We start from the raw sequence: 23,242 nt of genomic DNA on the forward strand, positions 1-23,242 counted from the left end.
TGTTAGATGCATGTCTTTTCAATAATTGTCTTACCTTAATGCAGCATAAAATTAAACATTGTTTCCCTCTATTAAAGTGGATACATGCTATTTGTTTTGATAAAATTTCGAAGTTACATATAACAAAATGGCGACCAAATAATTTTCAAACGTAGACGATGTTCGACACTTATTTTGCACATGCAAATAATTCAATAAGATTTAACTGTTTGTATTGCAATTAAATTTGACACGCTATTGTAACTCGTATGATAATCAAGGATAAAGCTAGATTGTAGAGATATTAATTATTAATTAAGTCACCAACGTGATCAAAGAAAACAAACATGGCAACGTGGCCTAATCACGATGAAGTTTTGACAAGACCTAATATATATATATTAGTATTATACGATTGTTTATGAAATAATTTATTATAATATTTTATATTATCAAAAGGAAACCACGGATGGATGGTAATAAAGATGAAATATCTTTATATATATATATATTGAAATCATTACACGGGTAACCAGTACATTTTACATAATCCTAATTAAACCAGTCCCATACAGAGTTGTCGAACCTAATTATGACTAGAATAGTTGCATATGTTAGAATGATCCACATTTAAAACATTAAGATTTGCATGACCAACATCAAACAATCAAAATTAACCTAATAAAAACATTCATGATAATCATGAAGCTCTTCTAAACAATCAATGTAACCATTTACAACATTTAAAGTATGCATGAACTACATTTCTACCATCAAGGTAACCATAAATCTAATCTAAACAATCAACGTAAGCATGAACCATTTTTAACATTCAAGAAAACCATGATCAACATTTAAACTGTCATGGTATGCAGGCACCACATTTATTTTATAAAGGTGTGCATGAACTCCATCTGAATCTTTAAGATTAGCATTAACCACATTTAAATCATTTAGATAAGCATTAACCGTATTTGAACAATCAAAGTAAGGAAAAATCGTATATAAAGCATCAAGGTGAGCATAAAACACTTTGAGCCTCCACGATAACCATAAACCACATCAATTCCTTAAAAATGTGTGTTTTATTTTAATTTAAAGGCATTTTGTATGCATTTACAACTTGAACTTCAAGTAGATGTCAAAAATTATATATATTTGTATATAGCATATATACTTCAATACAGAATTGAGTGCAAGCAAACAGGGGTGACAAGAACATTTTGTTAATTTGTAGAGTTTTATTTCTCATTTGACAAGACCTAATATATATATATTAGTATTATACGATTGTTTATGAAATAATTTATTATAATATTTTATATTATCAAAAGGAAACCACGGATGGATGGTAATAAAGATGAAATATCTTTATATATATATATATTGAAATATTGAGTCGAATGAGACACAAGTTATTTATGTTATTACAACTATGATAATCCCTTTCCTCTTTGCTGGTGCAAGTGTTGCCTTGTAGCAGCTTTATACTGCCCTTTTCGAAATCTACAAGGATGTTTTTATGTATGGCCCCGTAACGAAGTGTCGGTGCCATATAGTTTTACCCTTGTTTAAATGCAAGAGATATTGCTACGAACATTTGCGTATTGTTTAAATGAGATTATAGTGCCATCAGAATCATTTCAGTAGAAATCCGTTTCTCTCGATGAGAAATAATGAAAATAGGCGTCATAGGAATAAAAAATTGTCGTGACAGTGTCAAGTATCAAAAATGAGTAAATTGACCTTTTCCATGTTTTCATGCATCATACAAAACCAGATGATTTTGACTGCAAAAACTAACTCGGCTGTTCCCTGATATTTTCAACAAAATTTATCAAGTATCATTAAGAAATTAAAACATTTTAAAATGAAATCATGGGGACTTAGTTGCGAGAAATATTTCATAAAGATAAAAAAAATATATAATACAGAACTCTCAAATCGTACTTTCTTTTCATTTGACCTGTTGGTGCTATTTGTAATGCTTTTTTGTTATTTGATGTTTACTTATTATTCAGGGGTATATCTGGTTAATATACCAGCTTTGATTAGTGTTTGGTTTTACTATAATTTCCACTTCTTCCTACTTAAAGTGCATTCTGTGTGTATGTACATTGTGATTATCTTTTCAAACTTTTGTGACTTGGATTGAGAGTTGTCTCATTGGCACTCATATCACCTCTTCTTATATCTATAACCTTATATTTCGTACTGGAGATTTTGAATGATGTCGTCTTAAGTTACACCAAATAAAGTCCTTTGTATCCGTTTCTATTTACGATTAGTTTGTTTCAGACACAGTCATAACGAATATTCCTGTTCCATAATATAGGCGAGTGACTTTAACCATGAAATTAAATTTTTAATGCACCTACCTAACACACGGCTAAATTATATATCATTTGAAAGCTACAAATCTGTACTATCTGTTTTGCCCGGTCGTAAAAAATCGTACGGTGCAATTTCCGTCAAATCAAGATCAAAGGCCAAGGACGAATAAGGACATATTGTCTAAGATTTCAGCTTGATTGCATTATATGACTTTTATATACTTAATTCACATATGCAAACAATTTAAACTTTTAGCAGAGAGATAAACAGTCATTAATCAAATGCATTTTTATATATTTAAAGCGTGTTTTTAATATATCACCTCTTCTTATATCTATAACCTTATATTTCGTACTGGAGATTTTGAATGATGTCGTCTTAAGTTACACCAAATAAAGTCCTTTGTATCCGTTTCTATTTACGATTAGTTTGTTTCAGACACAGTCATAACGAATATTCCTGTTCCATAATATAGGCGAGTGACTTTAACCATGAAATTAAATTTTTAATGCACCTACCTAACACACGGCTAAATTATATATCATTTGAAAGCTACAAATCTGTACTATCTGTTTTGCCCGGTCGTAAAAAATCGTACGGTGCAATTTCCGTCAAATCAAGATCAAAGGCCAAGGACGAATAAGGACATATTGTCTAAGATTTCAGCTTGATTGCATTATATGACTTTTATATACTTAATTCACATATGCAAACAATTTAAACTTTTAGCAGAGAGATAAACAGTCATTAATCAAATGCATTTGATTAATGACTGTTTATCATCCAACAAATGACCCCATATTGAGTACACCATATCGTTTACAAAGAGAAGACTTTTGGATCAGAGAGTTGGGAACAGCCATTCCCTATGGATGCAATGACAAAATTGATGGTGTAGGTATTTTATCTAGTCCCAGGTGTAGTACTGTCAATACATTAAAATTATTTAATACTTCTGCTCGACGAAATAGAAGTCATGGTCACAGAAAATATATACCACCTGCTGTACACACCGTGACAATTGATAGTCTATTAACGTCTGTTCAAAAACCTTTAGGTATTCATCATATTAGAACTAAGTTATACTCCATTTCATTGTCAAAACTTTCTTTACTATTTCAAGATGCCAAAAATACTTCCGTTACTGATTCTCGTTCTGTTTTGTATAGATTAGTTGCAATTATCATGGACATTGCTAACCATAGACTATTTAAACCCGTATTGACTACATCCAATAGTGAGGAAAAACGTTACTTTTTTAAGGTAGAATTCGCCAATAAAGGTTTAGATGCTGTAAATATTGGCAATATTTTTCATCAAAAATCTGTACAAAAAACTATACCTGATTACTTCAAAAATAAAGCTACACCTGTTATTTCTTATACTTACACCAAGTCTATTGCATCAAAGATTTTCAACCACAAGAGAGTTTTAGAGGATTTTAACCTCAAAGATACAAAATCCAAGCCTCCGGATTGCTCATGTGCATCTTCTCAATACAATTATAGTCCAGCTGGTCATATTATTACTGGTGACCTTGGTATTATTACCAATAAACAACTAAGAGAGTTGCTAGCCAAGGGACCAAAGTATAGAATCCCCCAGCCCATCAACTGGAAAAAGAATTTCAAGTTACTGATAGATGCAGTTGAGGACTATGCAAGAAAATGGATAAAGCGCGAACCAGACGAACCCGAACTGGACACTTTGTCTGAATGGATCAAAGCTATTCGATCATGCATTCAGAGGCGCATACAAAAACTAAGATGTAATATGAGTACAAGAGTTTCTAACCCTTTCAAGAATCCGGAGGTTGTGGATGCTTTATCCTCTTTGCATGACAAATATGTCGTTGTTCCGGCAGATAAAGCCTCCAATAATATTGTCTTCATATGTAAAAAACATTATTTGCAATGTCTCACTACAGAGCTTGGAATTGATCAAACTACTGGTAATCCTACATATTCTTTAACATCATTTACCAAGGATGAAATTTTACAAAATCATAAATCTGTCCTTCTTTCTTTTGGTATCAACATCAAAGAAAACGAAGAAAACTTGCCCTCATTATACTGGATACCTAAATTACACAAAACTCCATATAAAGAACGATACATAGCTGGGTCTTCAAAATGTTCGACTAAACATCTTTCTAAAGTATTGACTACTATTCTTTCTACAGTTAAAGATGGGCTTCAAAAATATTGTGAGGAAATATATTCTACCAGTGGTGTTAACCAGATGTGGATTCTCAAAAATTCGAAAGATCTACTGCTTAACCTTCGATCACAATCTTTAATAATCCTGGTACCTCTGATAACTATTTGCAATTTTGCAGCAACATAAAAACTTTTGATTTTTCTACGCTATATACTACTATTCCCCATGCTCAGTTGAAAGATCGACTTCACCAACTCATAAAACAGAGCTTTTTCTATAAAAATGGGAATCGTAGATACAAATTTCTTGTTTTGGGATACAATACTTCATATTTTGTGAAGAATCACACTGAATCTTCCAGAAAATATACTGAAGATGATATTATTAAAATGCTGGACTTTTTGATCGACAATATATTTGTTGAGTTTGGAGGATTTATATTTCAACAGACAGTCGGTATTCCAATGGGTACTAATTGTGCACCCCTGCTGGCTGATTTGTTTTTGTATTCGTATGAAGCAGAATTTATTCAGAACCTTCTAAAAGACAAAAAGAAAAAGCACCTTGCGAAATTCTTTAATTTTACTTTTCGATATATTGATGATGTTTTATCGTTGAACAACCCATACTTCAGCCAATACTTACATCTCATATATCCCAGTGAACTTGAAATTAAGGATACTACTGATACTAGAAGGACTGCTTCATACCTTGATCTTTTCCTCAATATTGACGTAGATGGACGACTTCACACAAAAATCTATGATAAACGGGACGATTTCAACTTCCCAATTATCAATTTCCCATTTCTCAGCAGTAACATACCCTCTGCCCCTTCGTATGGTGTTTACATATCACAATTGATACGTTATTCACGTGCTTGTTCACACTATACGGACTTCATATACAGGAGTGTGCTCCTTACGCAGAAACTGCTCCAACAAAGTTATGAGGAGGACAGATTAAAATTGACACTCCGTAAATTTTATGGACACCATCACGAATTGGTTGATCCATATAATGTCTCTTTAACCAAACTAGCTAAGGACATTTTTACCACATGGTAGATTGTGGTTTGTCATTATGTCGTCTAATCTTTTAATTACCAAACGTGACTTATTCCCGATTGTGACCGTTTTGCTGAATGTGAATTCGCATTACTATAAGACGTGTTTCTGTACTTGTTTATCCCAAATTCATGTATTTAGTTTACATGTTCAATGTTATATTTGTAATTCTCATCAGATTTTGTCAAATGTGTTGACGTCTTCTTATTATATATTTAGGTATGACGTATAGAAAAATTAACCACCTCCTCTTTATTAATTATATTAAATTTTGTACGATTATTTACGTTTGAAGTTGGATTCATAACAAACTGGACATATATATATTACAGTTAATTGCTATTAATAAGTATTGCAATATGCATTTTGTTTAAATGAATTATCAGTATTTAGTTCTAAATCAATCCTAATTCTATCTCATTTTTGAATGATAGTTTTTCATATGTGACGTCATGCTGTTTCTAAATTTCATAAATTCAAATGTGGCATAACGTTTCACGTTTCTGCCTTTTCGCCATCGTATGTGACGTCACAATTTTTTTTAATTACGTTGACGCTTGGACTGATTCGGATGTGTGTCTATTTTGTGATAAACTTGGGTTTAGTTTTCTGTAATTAGTTAATATTTCAGTTTCATTATGTATTTCTCTTTCATATTCATTTGTTAACATTTACTGTTTGCAATAGCATTAAGTATTCTATATAATAAGGATGTTCTTATCCCGTGCATAAAAACAATGCCGTATTTGTCAAAACCTTTTCAACTTTTAATCTTCAGTGCTGTACAACTTTGTACCTTTTTCACGTTCGATCTTTTATATCTAGGCGTTATGTATTCAGGTTTAGTTTTCTGTAATTAGTTAATACTTTAGTTTCTTTGTGTATATCTCTTTCATATTCATTTGATAAAATTTACTGTTTGCAATAGCATGAATTGTTCTATATAATAAGAATGTTCTTATCCCGGGCATAAAAACAATGCCGTATTTTGCGAAACCTTTTCAACTTTTGATCTTCAGTGCTGTACAACTTTGTACTTTTTTCACTTTCGATCTTTTATATCTGGGCGTCACTGGTGAGTCTTGTGTGGGCAAGGCGCGTTTTTGGCGTATTGAATTTTAAACCTGATGCTTTTTGTTATCTATTAATCATGTTTTTCTGTGTCTAATATGTTCTCCTATTTATTTGTATTGTAGTCCTGTAATATTATGTTGTCATTTCAATGTTATATTTAACTTTGCCATTAAAGTGCGAGGTTTGGCATGCCTTAAAACCAGGTTCAACCCACCACTTTTATTCCCCTTTAAAAGTGTCCTGTACCAAGTCAGGAAGATGGTCATTGTTATATATTGTTCGTTTCTCTTTGTGTTGCATTTTAACGTTGAGTCGTTTGTGTTTTCTCTTATTTTTGAGATATTGAGATAAGACGTGGCACGGTACTTGTCTATCCCAAATTCATGTATTTGGTTTTCATGTTACATTTGTTATTCTCGTGGTGTTTTGTCTGATGATTGGTCTGTTTCTGTGTGTGTTGCGTTTCGATGTTGTGTCGTTGTTCTCCTCTTATATTTAATGCGTTTCGCTCGGTTTTGGTTTGTTACCCCGATTTTGTTTTTTGTCCATGGATTTATGAGTTTTGAACAGCGGTATACTACTGTTGCCTTTATTTATATATTTAAAGCGTGTTTTTAATAGACAGCACATGTTTCCTGAAATTGGAGTAAAAGTTAATAAAATGTGCAAAAACACAAATTTTTCTTTCTGATGCAACTGCTAATCACTTTAAACTAAGTAAAACCCTGTAATGACTATCAAAGAAGTTTCTGACATCATAAATTTCCTAAAATTATGCTTACTTCTAATCAAACAGCAAATCAAAACAACTCATACAGTTACCCCAAATACCGCCATCTGCGAAAAACAGTTTTTAAGCATTTCTTGCAATTGAAACATTGTATGTGGTCAAAATAAGATTTAATAAACAAATTCTTAAGAATCTGAAAAATTCAAAGTAAAAAAATATGTGCACGAATCATACTATTGCTTGAAATAAAGGGGGTGAAACTAAGAGATTGCAATCTGCATTGAATCTACCCGACTGAAATGAACATCTTTCGACTTTTCTAATTGTTTGATTTGTAGCTTCATTATAAATATTGTTGTAGTGAAAACCCCTTTTATTTATTTAATGTGAACCATAAAATAAAGAAATTGACAATCTAGACAAAAATAAATAGAAAATTAATTGATGAAAATTGAAATTTCAAAGAATTAAAAAACCAGGAAACAAATTATAAAACTTTACTTCTTGATTGATTAGATTGCGTTGTTTATTGTTTAAATGCATTAATTCAGCAAATAAGAATAGTTTTGAAGACAAAAATCCATTAATACGCAACGATTCTAGTTACAACTAGACTTCCTGAATAGATTGAATGACTAGTCCATTTTTCATACGAGGATGAATTCATGCAAGAGTTTCTGATGACGACTGGAAAGAAGCACCATTATCTTGAAACTTCACTTTCAATTATATAGATGATGTCATCTCACTGAATAGTGTCAAATTTGTGACAATGTTGGACTCATAATTTCCATTGAAATTGAAAATAAAAGACTCAACAGATATAGTTTACTCTATCACGTATCTTGAAAACGACGATGAGGGTTGGTTGAGAACAAGTTTAACGACAATAGAGATGAGCATAAATCAACCAACAAAAACACTCCTTACTACCAAATTATAAATTAGTAATTTCTATGTAGCAACATTATAGCAACGCCTGCATATCTCAACTACTAAAGGAGGAGACCGATTTCATTGAGCCTCAACTCCTCTGAGAAAATAACAAGTCGGAAATATTTATGATATGTCGTATAACTGTAGGGTTTTGTATTTCCTTAACTTGTCTTTGCATGCTCAGTCGACGTACTGCCCGCGAAATTAAATGAAACTATTTATCTAAAAACTTGCCCAATTGTAACGCGATTTCGCGGCATCTTCTTGTGGAGTATATTTCTCCAGAGCTTGCATGTATGTTCACGATTTATTGTCGTGATAGTGCGTAACTGCTCACAATGAAGATTATTAATAAAGGCAACTATAGTATACCGCTATTCAATAGTCATCAATCGATTTACTAGAAACTGAAACAAATCCGGGTCACAAACCAAAACCGAGAAAAACGCATCAACAATATATATACAAGAGGAACACAACGATATAACAGAAACACTGAACTGCTACAAAAACAAACGCCAACATACAAAGAAACAGATTATTCGATACCAACTGCCATATGCCTGACTTTGTACAGGACATTTGAAGAAAAGTGGTGGTTCGAACATGGTTTTAAACCAGAGTTCAAATGCAAAGTTGGAATCATCCCTTTGAAAATTTTATGGACGCCACTACGAGTTGGTTGACAATTATAAAATATTTGTTTCGCCAGATGACGACTGATAAGTTCCAATCGACGTTACCAAAATACCGTCATATCTGCCTTGAATGACACCCACCCACTAAGGCTTGGCACCGAGTTAGGAATTAAATGAGCCACAAGACGGGTGTCACATGTGGAACATGATCTGCTTACCCTTTGGGAGTCCCTGAATTCACCCCAAATATTTTTGGGGTTTTTTTTTGTTACTCAATCTGTAGTTTCATATGTTGTGTTTTGTATACTGTTGCTTTGTCGTGTTCGTTTTTTTTTTTTTGGCCGTTTTGTCAGTTCGTTTTCAATTATGAGTTTGATGTCCCTTTGATATATTTCGTCACTATTCAAGTAGTCAAAGGTTTTAAAATTGTAAATCATTGTAGCTAAATGTATCATAATAACGATTTTGTTCTATATATACATCACCGTGAGCAAATTAAGTTATTTTCGAGGATTTTTGTCTTATTGCGTTATTCTTTACTTTGAGGCGATTTGTTTGCCGATTTTCATTACTGCAAGTTAATGTCTTTAACGTAAATTAATACCAAAAGGACAATCCACATCTTAAACCATGAATCAGATAAACTTAATTAAAACCATGAGCAAAATAAAATTAGTCTAAGAGACGAACAACAGTTCACAAAATACAGCACACCATGAAAACGATCACTGCCTAAAACAGCGAATGATCTTATGAGGTCAGGAAGGGTATTCAAGTTTTTCATTTTTTTATTTCACAACTGCTTATAGTGTTTTACATACACAATGACCTGCATTTGTTTTTTAAAAGTTTATGTTGAAAATACTCATAGCATCTTTTATTTAAAAAAATAAAGCGATTAAACTTCTAAACACACTTAATATTACTAACACGATTTTAGACTAAATAAGAAGCAGCAGCATTATATTTTGTTCGTTTACATCCCGCTTTAGACAACCAAGTGTTTCTAAGCAAGGTAACTTTTTTTAATGTTACCTACGATTTAGTCGCAAAGTCATGTTTGCATTTAAACATGATTACAAAAAGTTAATACGTTTGACTTCGTAAAAAACACATTTTTACCTCAATTAGCTCGTATATATTCTTTTCGAACTTTAAATACCCCTATTTTTATTATGGAAAATCATTCTCCTCCCTGATATTGACAATAAGCGATGTGCTATGTTAACATAGAATAACAAAAAGATCGCTATTTGCAGATGGCAGATTTTTGGGCAACTGCAAACACTTCAATAGAAGGCTGTTCTATGAACAATAATTAATAATTGCATCTTAAAATTCAAAACAAATATTCCCTGACCTAAGACATATACATTTATCTATTTTTTTAGCATACAAATATCGATTTCCTAAGATATATTTTGCTTTTGGAACAATTTTTCATTTTTTTAAGATTTGCGATAAATTTCAATTTTCGGGAAATATTGCGCATCTAACCTCTATTTTTTTGTTTGATTTTGAAATAATGTATCATGTTCAATAAAATTCATATGATCTTTTGAAAAATTTTATGGTACAAGAATTAGAAAATGGCTTTTTGTTTAGTAATTGCAAAAATTGGAATGTTTATTCATGACCTTTGACATTGATTTAACAGAAAATGCACCGTACGATTTTTTTACGACCGGGCAAAACAGAAAGTACAGATTATTAGCTTTCGAATGATATATAATACAGCCGTGTGTTAGGTGGGTGCATTAAAGTCGTTAACTAAGCGTCTTTTTGAAATAAGTCACTCGCTTAATAATGATGTTAGAAAAAAAGGCCGAAGATTTCAAGAGGACGTTCAAAACTCTTTAAGTTCTAAAGAAACTAAAAGTGAAACAAAATACAACAACATAAACCACTAAACAGAAAGTTTAAACTATATAAATACAGCCGAAAATGAATATCTCTGGTTCTCTTGAGGAGTCAGAACAAAATGATCCTCATTTTATACCGTAGTTGTTAAAGCATTCTGTGTGTATGTACATAGATTATCTTTTAAAACTTTGGGTTTTGACATAACGTATATATTTTGCCATGTTAATGCACTGAAAAGAAAAGACTATATGGAGCCTAAGTAATGTCATACTTTTGTAATGTAGGTCTGGTTCCCCTTGGTTAAAGGTTACACCATGGGGACTACGAAAGGCATTAAACTGGATCAGGAATCACTATGGCAACACTCCAATCTATATCACAGAAAATGGTGTATCAGATAGAAATGGAAGCATTCAAGATGCTCATCGAGTATATTACTATAAGCATTACATCAATAACGTCTTGAAGGGTAAGTAGTTACATACATACATCGAATTGAAAGATAAAAAAATATGATACGACTTCAAAGCAGTAGATACTACGTATTACCATGAAAGTATTATATTGACAGGAACCACAACAGAAAATTACCGCATTCGCGTCCAACTTATTTCTTACGGAAAATAAAAGTTCCGACTCAGTTTGTCAAGTACGTGATAACTCCTTTGTTGGGGTATCTGCGATGCCGCTGTCGCCTGTGAAGTTTACAGAAACTAATCTTATCACGTGATCGAAGGTCTTATCTACCTACCAATGTAAATAAACACGGAAACTCCTGTGGCTTTTAGCGAATCGCTACATAAATAACGACACCTGTTTCCATTCCATAGTTAAAGACTACAGCTGAAACCATCTAAAATATCGGTCCATATTTGACAGAATGGCAAAGAAAATTAGCTGTATTCGGAAAGAAGTTAAGATTATTTTTAGTTTTTTGTTTAATATGTTTTTATCACTGGATTGGGAAATATCCTATTATAAAAATTACATGACTCTGAAGTAGAGTTTTTGCAGAAAATAAGGTGAAGCGCCTGTAGTTTGCCGGATGGTGCGGGATGGTGCCGGATAATTCAAACTTTAAGATAAAGATTGTAAACTTTTATCGAGTGTAACACAAATATTTCTGATTTTCTCTATCGTAAAATATCATAAAATGTTATTAACTCATTTACCAAATAGGTTTTAAGACTAAAAGAGGTTAATAATTACACACGTGTGAAATTAGATAGCAATATAAAGTTACGAGACATATGCAGATGAATTGTTACACCTTTTATAATAATTCCAAAGTTGAAAACAAACCTTAAATATTCAACCTAGTCTGAGATTACTCGGCCGTCTGACAGATTTATTTTTACGGAGGGCTTCAATTATTTCTGGATGCACTTTTATTAAAGAACAATCACCATGATGGGCTCTGGAGCAGTTTATTTTTTTTTTTATCATGGAAATCAAATAAGAAATAATTTATGTGTTAAAAAGGTTAACAGTTCTGAGGCATCTAACACCGTATGCTAAGCAATTTATGTTTTTGTTTCTTGCTTAATTGCATAAAATATTCGCCATTGGACTTTCAGTAAACAATTAATTAAAATTTTTTAATTTTTGTTCCGATCAAAGCTCTGTAACCCCGTCCCTCCCACCCTTAAAATTGATTGTAACTTAAACTGAAATGTTAATGGTTTGTGAGTATTTTAACTCTTTCGTTTCTTTTTATTTGTTTTTAGCAGCAAAACCTATAAAAACTGATATATTTATCTTTCACATGGTCGGTAAATGTCATTTCCTTAAAAATTAAGTACACTTCCGGTTATATCGATATGTTTCGTAATTACGATCATTCACGAGGTTCCAAATTTTTTTTATCGGAACCCATGCATCCGGAAGACATGCCGATTTAATTAAAAAAAAATTAACGATTTTGCGGCATCGCACTATAAACGTTTGAAGTCCGCTTGTTGAAGTTTCTGCCAATACAATACTTCCATAGTATTACAGAGTTAATAATATCACATCTGACTTGGTTGTTTATTCCTAAAAAAAACGTCTGTTTTATTATTCCATTTATCTGGTTTCCTATTTGATGCAGTTGGTTCTGTTATAGTTTTCCTCTAATACAATAATTAAGCGTTCTACCACCCGTTAACCTATGCTAGTCATATCCCAGAAGCAAATAACTCGGTATTTGAATTAATTTTAATTATACAAAATATTCACAAACGGTATATATGTCACTAGTATTATGATGTTTTATCAATGTTTGATTTTGAAATTTGTTTTTCTCAATCAGATGTGATTTATTTATTAATTTGTATTGCATTTGAACTTTTTTTAATTTTCTAGTGAAGAGTATAGATATTTAAATACTTTCAAATCATAATCTTTAATTGTAGCTATACGACTTGATGATGCAAACGTCAAAGGTTATACAGCATGGTCATTAATGGACAATTTAGAGTGGATGAGAGGTTATACCGAACGTTTTGGTCTTCACTATGTTGATTTTAATGACCCTAATAGAACAAGGACACCAAAAGCATCAGCACGATTTATTAGGGATTTGATAGCGAACAATGGTTTTTATCCTGATAAAGTGCCACCAATGCCAACTGAAATGCCACCAGCTTATATCAGAACGTTAGCCCCTTGTACTTCAACAGCTACAAATATAAATAATATGTATAATATATTACCATTTACTATTTTGGTTATTTTAAAAGTAATGATGATGCAATAATTAGTTTTTACAATTTAGAATTTCAAACCCTGTGTTGTTCATCAACAGTAATATAATGTAATTTTTTTTTTTTTTTTTTTACAATCTGAATTGGGTTTTTTCATTGAGATAGTACAAATGAATACTTATACTTTTGAAATATTATATCTTACATTCGTAATTTTATATAAGATCATGATAAATTGACATGCAATTTTAACAATATTCACAGATACCTTAGGATATTTTTGAATCATTTCTTTCACTATTGTCTCTTTTACATGTACATTTTGTTTTTCTACATTTTTATAGAGGTTCTGATTTTTAGTAAATAAAGAAGAGAAAATCATTTTGTGATACATGTTTCTCGTCTCTTTTTTGCTTTTTTTTTATGTCAAGTAAGAACAACGACATGGGAAAAAAATAAATCATTGAAACATACAGAAACAACAGAAAGGCATGCACAGGTAAACCGAAATACGAGTAAGACGAATACTACCATATTGCATTCTACACTAGTAGATATTTAAAAATCAACTGTGGAGTCACTTTATTAGAAACACTTGTACTGTTTTGTTTGCGATATCTAGGGTTTTATTACTAGTACTTTAAGCCGAAAATGGATCAATTCGGCACATTTTACAATTATGTTCAAACAAACATATGACTAACTGTGAGACTCGAAGGTAGTAAAATATCCGAGTCATGATGAACACTTTCGCTATATTGTCAATAATGCAAACTTATTTATAAAAACACATTACATTGATATTGGTTTTATTGCAAAATGCTTCACATAAAAAAATGCATAAAAAATATGTGAACCAATAAAATGTTAAAATAATAGATGAGTATGTTTAAAAATAATTCTTATATGATCTGCATATCTGTAAATACTTGAATTGGATTGTTCAATACGAAATTTTCTCTTGGTTTACACTTCGATAAACCCTGTTTCCGAAACTACTTTCGTAATCTGTTCATGCGCGATACACATTCTTGCAGGGATACTGGGATTTTCATCAAATTGAGATTAAAAAAACAAATGTATAACAGTTGTTTCTATTCTAATGCATATATAACAAAAAATAAATAAAATAAATGCACTAAAGCATCGAAAAATGTATAAAGATAAATAAAATTCCGCGAAATTTCATGAACGATTTGGCGAATTTACGTCATGGCCAACACTTCGTCATACGAATAAAAAATTGAAGGGAAAGACTTTTTCGTTTTGTGTACGCGTCAGATTCGGATAATACCTCATAAAAATGAACTTTTGGAGTTAGGTGCTTTTTTATTTTAATTTCTGCTGGATTTATAGAACATTTATGGATTTTAAAAAGTCAATATGGTGGCCAACTCCTTAGTTACGACCTGTCAGTTGTGTATGTAGTGGTCATTATAGAAGCCTTTACACAAACAAATGTTAATATGAAATCGCGAATATTTGGCTTAAGAATTATAAGTATTAAACACATTTTTGCTAGAGGTTATTAATGTGTAAACCGGGGAGATTAACTCACAAACTGAATAAAGTCTTCGGACTTTTATTCAGTTTGTGAGTTAATTGCCCCGTTTTACCCATCAACTTCGGACTTTTATTCAGTTTGTGAGTTAATCGCCCCGGTTTACCCATCAACTTCGGACTTTTATACAGTTTTTGAGTTAATCGCCCCTGTTTACACATTAATAACCTATTAAAAATGTGTTAAATCCTATAATACTAGTACTTGCATTTTTTGTAAACTCCATGTCCAAAGTAGAACGACTACTTTAATGGGTATTTATCATTCCTGTGACCATTTCGATTCATTGTGTGAGAGCGCTTGTCTTAAGCGCGGGAAGTTGTTTTTGCAATTACTAAGATTCCTAAGATTAAACCGAAGGAAAGTTTGAAATATGCTTCTTCTCCGCCAAGTACGTGGTTAAGACCAAGCGTCAGCAGCGAGATGTATGTGTTTCTGTGTAGCTTACTCTGCGAGGTAGCACGTTCAAATCATATCAGTATGATGTCTTATCAACATCCCAGTATATTATGGGTTTAATTAGGCATGTTATATTTGCCTTTGAACATTATGCCCAATCATTTTTTTTCTACAGTGCATTGTTTCTCATTTGTTTAAATTAAAAGGTATTCTGAAAGAAAATGTCCGTACTTACAATAGAAGACATTATAAGTGTGGTTATTTCAAATGCGTTTGAATTTTTTTTACGATTACTAGATTTACAATTCTAAACGATTCGGTGCCGAACTGAGAGGTAGCTATCTTATACATAAAAAGGAATAAAAAATAATGGGTTTACGTAAACACTTTCTCTATTTGCGGAGACCACACTATATTAACAACCGTTTATATACTGTCAATGAAAAATATGTTTCTTAACTTGTAGGTTTAGCTCTGACTATGACCTTGTCGGTGTGAATTAACATAATATCTTGTAATATAACCTATCATTACGATGCTGATATAACCAATGAAATTTGATACCAATAACATTGAGAATGGAATTTTTTTATTCCTTTTAGGTATTGACAATCATACACTTCGAACTACGGAACCCATACAATGTCTTAACCAAAAGTAATATTACTGGGTCGGTCAAATAACCCATGTTGCTCAGAACAAAACCCAATAATCTGGTGAAAGATCATACAATAATAGCCCATTTCGTGAAGTAGAATAAATTATGATTTAACTGTTTTCTGCATTCCCAGTTTGAGATTGATTGTTTCATACTAGCAGACACATAAAAGAATCATAGATATCTCGTTTAAACAATGTACAAAAAATGTTCTGATAATATCTACGTTCCTGTGTTATTCCCGCATATAAAGTCCAAACAACATCGATTTGGTGTGAAAATCAAATTACATAAACTGCTTGGTAAATAAATTAGGCATTGACAAAATTTTGAACCTCACCATATCTAAAGCAAAATATTGCCCTATGAAATATTGTACCACAAGACAATATTTCATAACTATCTATCATGAAATATTGTCCTCGTTTATGGAAAATTTAAAATGTCCAGAGAAGGACAAATTTGCATAGTGAAATTGTGTCTGTATATAGACAATATTGCACAGATGAATACTATGGAATTTTGTCTTGTTAAACATGTTAAAGGAAGTTACATTTTGTGTGGAATAAGACAATTGTTCATAGATAAATACTACGAAATTGTGTCCTGTTAAAGGGAGGTTATATTTTGGTTATATTTCGTGAGTATTGAGACAATATTTCATAGACAGATTGTCATTAAATTTTGTCTCATGAAGGGGAGGTTATCAACATATATTCATGTTAGAGAAGGTATATAGGGTTTTTTTTTCTGCGACACATACCTGTGTTTATATTTACAAAATAAGCGATTGTCAGTATATTACTTATATTTGTACAGTATAATGTAATAAAATGAAACCTTTGTTAGACCATTCTTTAATCTATAATTAACCATTTGTAATGTATCTATGCAAATTTGAAACTCACTATTAACAATGATATAAATTCTCTACTATACAAAACAATTTCAGTTATAAATCTAAAAATGTGCATACTGCATGCTCAATGTGTATTATTTCTAATTGTGAAATAATTCGATTAAAAAATATTTTCAAAGCCAGTATTTCATAGTGAAGTATTGTCATGAACAGAATTTCATAGTGAAATATTGTCCAGAAGGAGGTGACAAAATTTTATGGACAAGGACACTATTTCATAATGACAATATTTGTTATGAAATACTGTCAGTGGACAATATTTTATATGAAAATTTGTCCGACAGACAATATTTCATGGATGACAATATTTTATGTTACACATACACATACCCAACGAAACTTAACAAGGAAGAAATCTTATGTCTGTTATATGGGGATTTTTTTGGAAGTTCAACCAAAGATCACTTATGGTTTACCACTTACAAAGCATGTCACTTATTTTAAATGCATGAGGGAAAATAAATCTCATATGGAGTCTTCGTATCACTTCCGTCAAATTACACAAAAAATCCTCGGGATTTAGAAAATTTGTAAAATAAAGAAAACAGGTTTTTTGGGGAGAACTCTAACAATAAAAAATCTTCGACTAAACAGGGTCAGTCTCAAAAGTGCAATATCATATGCAAAAAATTGAAGCGACATCTTGCGAAACCACAAAACAGTGCATAAACAAATTTGTCAGAAAATTTTTATCAGAACTAATACAATAGGTTTTTCCACAGAATAGTGGAAAGACCTAATAATATAGATAGCTATACAACAGGGGATTAAGTAAATTTGTACAAAATAAGGAGATTACCTATGACAACTCCATCCACTAGAACCCAATGACGTAGATTTTAAGGTTATCATATGGGCATTAACCATGAGTAGAACTAGCTTCAAAACACAACAACATAACAAAATGTAAAACAATTCAAACAAAAAAGATTTATGTACAACACTCCAATGACAACCAGTGAGTTATAGGCTCTTGACTTGAGAACGGTTCATACTATTGAATTGCTGTACAAATAATTAGATATGCATTATTTTCATTTGTGCTAGGTTACTCATTACCGATTTTCTTTGTCATGGCCAAGAATCTTACCCGATGGAACAATAAAGAATGTCAACCGTAAAGGAATAGAGTATTATAACAAATTGATAGATGGTCTTCAAAAGGCTGGTATCGAACCTATGGTGACATTATATCACTGGGATCTACCACAAGCTCTGCAAGATGCCTATGGTGGTTGGCTTAGTGAAACAGTTTCAGATCTTTTTGCAGAATATGCCAGAATATGTTATAAGGAGTTTGGTGATAGGGTATGCTATAATCAGAAATAGAACTGAAATTTGCAATTTGGTACTAGTATTTGTTTTCATCCTTTTCGTTGTCAACTTCTTTTGCGAGAAGTTTAAGACATGCAGCTCTCCAAACGCATTCAAATATGTGAATCTAATTAAATTGGCAAATAACACATATAATATGGACCATCCGTGACAGAAAATTACAAACTACAACACAAAACATTAATGCATTTTATACGATTATATCAACTTATCTCGAAAATTTATATTAAACAGTAGTTATCATATATTTTTAACACGTGACAAAGGGATATTTTCTTAATGTGACTAACCAGTATAATATTGCTATGAAGGTTAAACTATGGATTACTCTGAATGAGCCCAGGGTAGTGGCAACACGTGGATATGGAGGCGGTACAATGCCTCCTGAGGTTGGAGGACCAGGCACAACCGTCTACATTGCAACGCATAACCTCATTAAAGCGCACGCAAAAGCTTATCGTATTTACATCAACGAATTTAAAGAGATACAAAAAGGTAACGAAAGTATACACAAAAACATATGTCATTATACTGTTATTCTGCTAAATTATATATAGTTTGGTAAATAGACGGATTTCCATTTAATGATTTTTTTCTAAAAATATTTCAAAAACATATCATCACTAAACCATTAAAATATGTGCATATACATCTTACCAGTCAATTAAAGGTTGCCAGCGCAAATAAAAAATAAACGTATTTACCAATACAATTACCGAAAGGGGAAATCTTTAATCCTCAATATAAGCCTCTCTTACATGCACATACACTTTGTTGAATCAAGCCATTCTCAGTAAAAATAACACTCTGGCAATTTCAATGGTTTTTTTTTTGGCATAACATATAAGTAAGTTGATTAGGGATTCTTGGTGGAAACTTCAACTTTATGAGCGTGTTATAGTGTCATATTGGCAAATGATGTGATTTGCAAGAGCATACTCATACTGTGGTCTATCTGCTTTAACAAGCCTAGAACGGGAATGAAACATATTATCAAGGCTCTTACGAAATCATTACTTCAGCTAGATAATACTGATAGGTAATAAACACAGTCTTAATAGTAATTTTTTTTATCACTACCTTTCAATATTTATTTGGCAGACGTCAACATAAGTATTACACATTTCTTGTTGTAATGAATCAACTTATTTCTACACGTACACATTTTAACATGTTTAGTGTCCGTTCTAAGAAACACATTTTATCTAGCTTGTGTGCAAAGTCAAATTTGCACAATATATCATAAGTCTTATATTTCTTATAATAAGTTTGCATCTTTAATTAATACAGCATAAAGTCATAATTAAACTCGTTGAAACGGCTTTTATTGAATTTGTCATACATATTTCCTGATAGGAAATGTTGGGATAACCTACAATTTCCATTGGCAAGAACCAACGAACAAATCTAATCCAGAAGACATAGAAGCGTCTGAAACAGGTAACCAGTTTTTCCTCGGATGGTACGCCAATCCTGTATTTGTTGATGGTGATTACCCAGATATAATGAAGAAGAAAATAGGGAACAAGAGTAGACGTCAACACTTCAATTCCAGCAGACTTCCAAGTTTTACCGATTACGAGAAAAAATATATAAAAGGTATTTAGAAAAAAACCTAAATAGTAAGAACACTAACATAATTCTTTTGGTGATTATAGTATTTAAAAAGTGTTGCTCATTGTGTGAATTAATTTCATAGATTATCCGTGGATAGATTTAGAATTAAAAATAGTAAGTCCCTTATTACAGTAGAAAAAAATAAAAAATAGGAAAATCGGGAAAATTTCCCAAAATTTTTATTGTACTAATGAACTCAAAATCGTTAACTTTGTTTTGGCACTTTTTTTATTCTTGTATCTGCTCACGAAGGAATATGTCCGGTAAGGTGCGATTTTGGACTCAAAAACAACTCCATCTAACGACAGATTTTAGACACTTCTTAACCAAACTGCTATATAACCAGTGTAATTTTTCTGATAAATTGGTTAGTTCAATTTTTTAAAATATTTATATTTATGTCAAAGAGACAAAGTAAATATTTTGTCAAAATTTTATGAAAATTAAACTAGCCAAATAAATTTTAGTCAAGGTGTTGGGTACCACCTTGTCTATTTAAGTTGATTCAATTAGTTTATGGACAGATTTTCACTGATTGAGTCATTAAAAACGCTCCGATTCCAGCTTGAATATGAAAAATCTATAAAATATGCCTAAAAATGTCACTTTTCAGATGGTTTTTGTCAAAAATGAAAGTGGCCGCATACGTGTTCGTCCTCAACCTTTATATATGTTATGTATTATCATCAAGTACAACTTACTTTTCAATATTAAGAATGAACACAAACGCCTTTCGTTTAAGGTAGCACAATACAAAGATTTTTTTACTTCCAATCACTAACCTTTGAAATGCTATAACTTACTTATGAATGCATAGAAAATAATAAAAGAAGTATATATAGATAGATAAAAGATTAATCTTTTAAATGAATGCAATATTTTTATTATGCAATCATTATGTAATCAGTTATTATGTAATTAGTGGCAAAATCTGGGTAAGTTCACTTGAATGAATTTAGCCCTATCATCTCTTTAACTATACAGAAAATTTTAACGAAATCTTAATCAACACATCATGGGCTTCAAAAGGGTGTCTCAGATTGTCTCTATGGTATTCCATTCTCTCATAAATCTCTAATTAGTGTAAATATCCTAACCACATAAAAGAAGGTAATGTTTAATTAGTGTAAAATTTATTCTATACATTCTATCTGAAATCTGAGACACCCTTTTGTAGATAATGGCCATAGGAACAACATATAATAAAATCAACCCTCTAGGGATACCTTTGCAGAAGCTAATTTCATTTGAAAGTGGAAATTTGGTGAAAAATATTTTAGACACAGTTAACATTATAATTGGTTACATAATTATTGCATAATACTAACATTGCATTAATTTGAAAGAGTAATCTGTTAGCTATCCAAAACTACCACTTTTATAAATTTTCAAGCATTATTAAGAAAGTTACAGCATTTTAAAACTTGGGAGTTGGAGTTATAAAATCTTTGTATTGTGCTACCTTAAGACGGAAACCGTCTAAAATTTAACTAAAATGCTAAAATTGTGAAGATTTCTGTAATTTATCATGACTTAAGGTAGATTGATGGTATACCGCCATCTTGGATTGTACAATCACAGTAAAAAATCGGTCTAGTTATTTGCCTAAATCTGCAAATTTGGAGACAGATTTGCAATTCAATTGTTAGAAGATTTTTATATTCAAAGAAAACTTGTTAATTAATTGTATTATACAAAATATTTTAACAAATATCTCTTTCTTTGGTTTTAAAATCATTTTTTTCGAATGAGCCATTTAAGGGTAGATAACTCTTTTAGTACAAAATTTATACTGGGCTAATAGGATTTTTTTTTATATTTACTTGTAGCAAGAAAATAAGTTCGGTGACACCATGTTTTCTTTTTATTTTCTTAAAACATATTATGAAACCTTTCTTCTCACAATTTATTTCAAAATTCTATCTCATAGAATTTTTTTTATGCACACTAATGTGTTTTTTCATGAACAAACTAACCAAATTTTGGCAATTTTCAACAACTCATAGCTTGAAAAATAGCACGGTGACCCATACTTTTTATTTAATTTTTGAAAAGAGCATAATAAAATCTTCATTTAGGCAAATTATAAAAAAATTCTGTCTCAAAAAATATATACTGGTGATCTACCTTAACGATGTTAGTACCAGATATTTGTGCATTGTATTGTCAAAAACAGTCCATATGTATGTAGCAGAAGCATTCTACTTTGCAATAAATAACTAAAAGTTTACATTTTATCAACTTTGTAAAACTGTTATAATTTAGGGCCAAAAAGGGGTCTTACTGGAACTACTCCTTTACTTCCTTCTACCGGTCTTGTTATCATGAGACTTTGGATAAAATATCTATTTGTCAGTCTAGTAAAATATAAGAAGAAACACAATACCAATTTCATTTTTTGATCATTCTTTGATATGAAAAACATTACATGATGATGGTGTTTCTTTGTTTACATTGAATATAACGTCATAACATAAGTAACGTCACAACTAAAATCCCTAAGAACAGAACCAAAATCGGAAACGTTACGGTATTTCCTTTTCTTTTTCAACATACTTTTGAATACAGACTTCGTCCCCTTTCACAGGTAATGCCTGCCTCATATTAAAAAGAACAAAAAGCCTCTTCAAATGATAGTCAAGTTTAATTGAAATATCATTATTAGATTATTTTTACCTATTAACCCAACAATATATGCACAAGCTTCTAGATCATTTATCTTTTTTAATCCGTGATATTTTTTTTAATTCTATCCATGAAAATCTACAAGTTAATTTTCATTTTATTTAATCTCATAATCTACTTAATCTGTAGTTTGAATAATAACCGTTACACATTAAAGAGTAATGCTAAAGTAATTTTGTTTCTTTTGTACTTTGTCTGCAGTCAACAACAGGGCCACTCATCTCTTCGTGGCTTTTTACTGTAGGTTCCTCTGATTTTATTGGTTTAAATTTCTACACATCGGAAATGGTATCCATGCGCCGAACCTCTACATATAAAGTTGATTACAGAGATGACACAGATATCATTGCCGTTAAAGATCCGGCTTGGATTGGGTAATTATTACGACCTTTATTTAAATCGAATGTTAATACAATAAGAGAGAAAAAAAGAGAGTTAAAATTAAGTGGTTTTAAGCAATTATACATGTAGGTCGTAGTACGGCCTTTTATCATATGAAAAACCCCATACCATATAGTCTGCTGTGAAAGGTCCCAACTTGAAAAATTCAAAATATTTCAAACGGAAAAAATAACTGCCTAATTTATAACTGAACAATATACC

At 31.3% G+C, this 23,242-nt stretch overlaps 1 protein-coding gene across 1 annotated transcript in view; it reads left to right on the plus strand.

Moving 5' to 3' along the window:
* LOC143076179 (lactase/phlorizin hydrolase-like) overlaps window positions 1-23,242 on the plus strand; it is a 59,586-nt gene that overhangs the window by 33,477 nt on the left and 2,867 nt on the right. The window contains exons 31-34 of the mRNA XM_076251872.1: window positions 18,050-18,310; window positions 18,649-18,832; window positions 19,694-19,936; window positions 22,884-23,013. Coding sequence (XP_076107987.1) covers window positions 18,050-18,310; window positions 18,649-18,832; window positions 19,694-19,936; window positions 22,884-23,013 — 818 coding nt within the window. The remainder of the gene's footprint in view (window positions 1-18,049; window positions 18,311-18,648; window positions 18,833-19,693; window positions 19,937-22,883; window positions 23,014-23,242) is intronic.

This window comes from Mytilus galloprovincialis, chromosome 5 (assembly GCF_965363235.1).
Source record: "Mytilus galloprovincialis chromosome 5, xbMytGall1.hap1.1, whole genome shotgun sequence".
Taxonomy (NCBI): domain Eukaryota; kingdom Metazoa; phylum Mollusca; class Bivalvia; order Mytilida; family Mytilidae; genus Mytilus; species Mytilus galloprovincialis.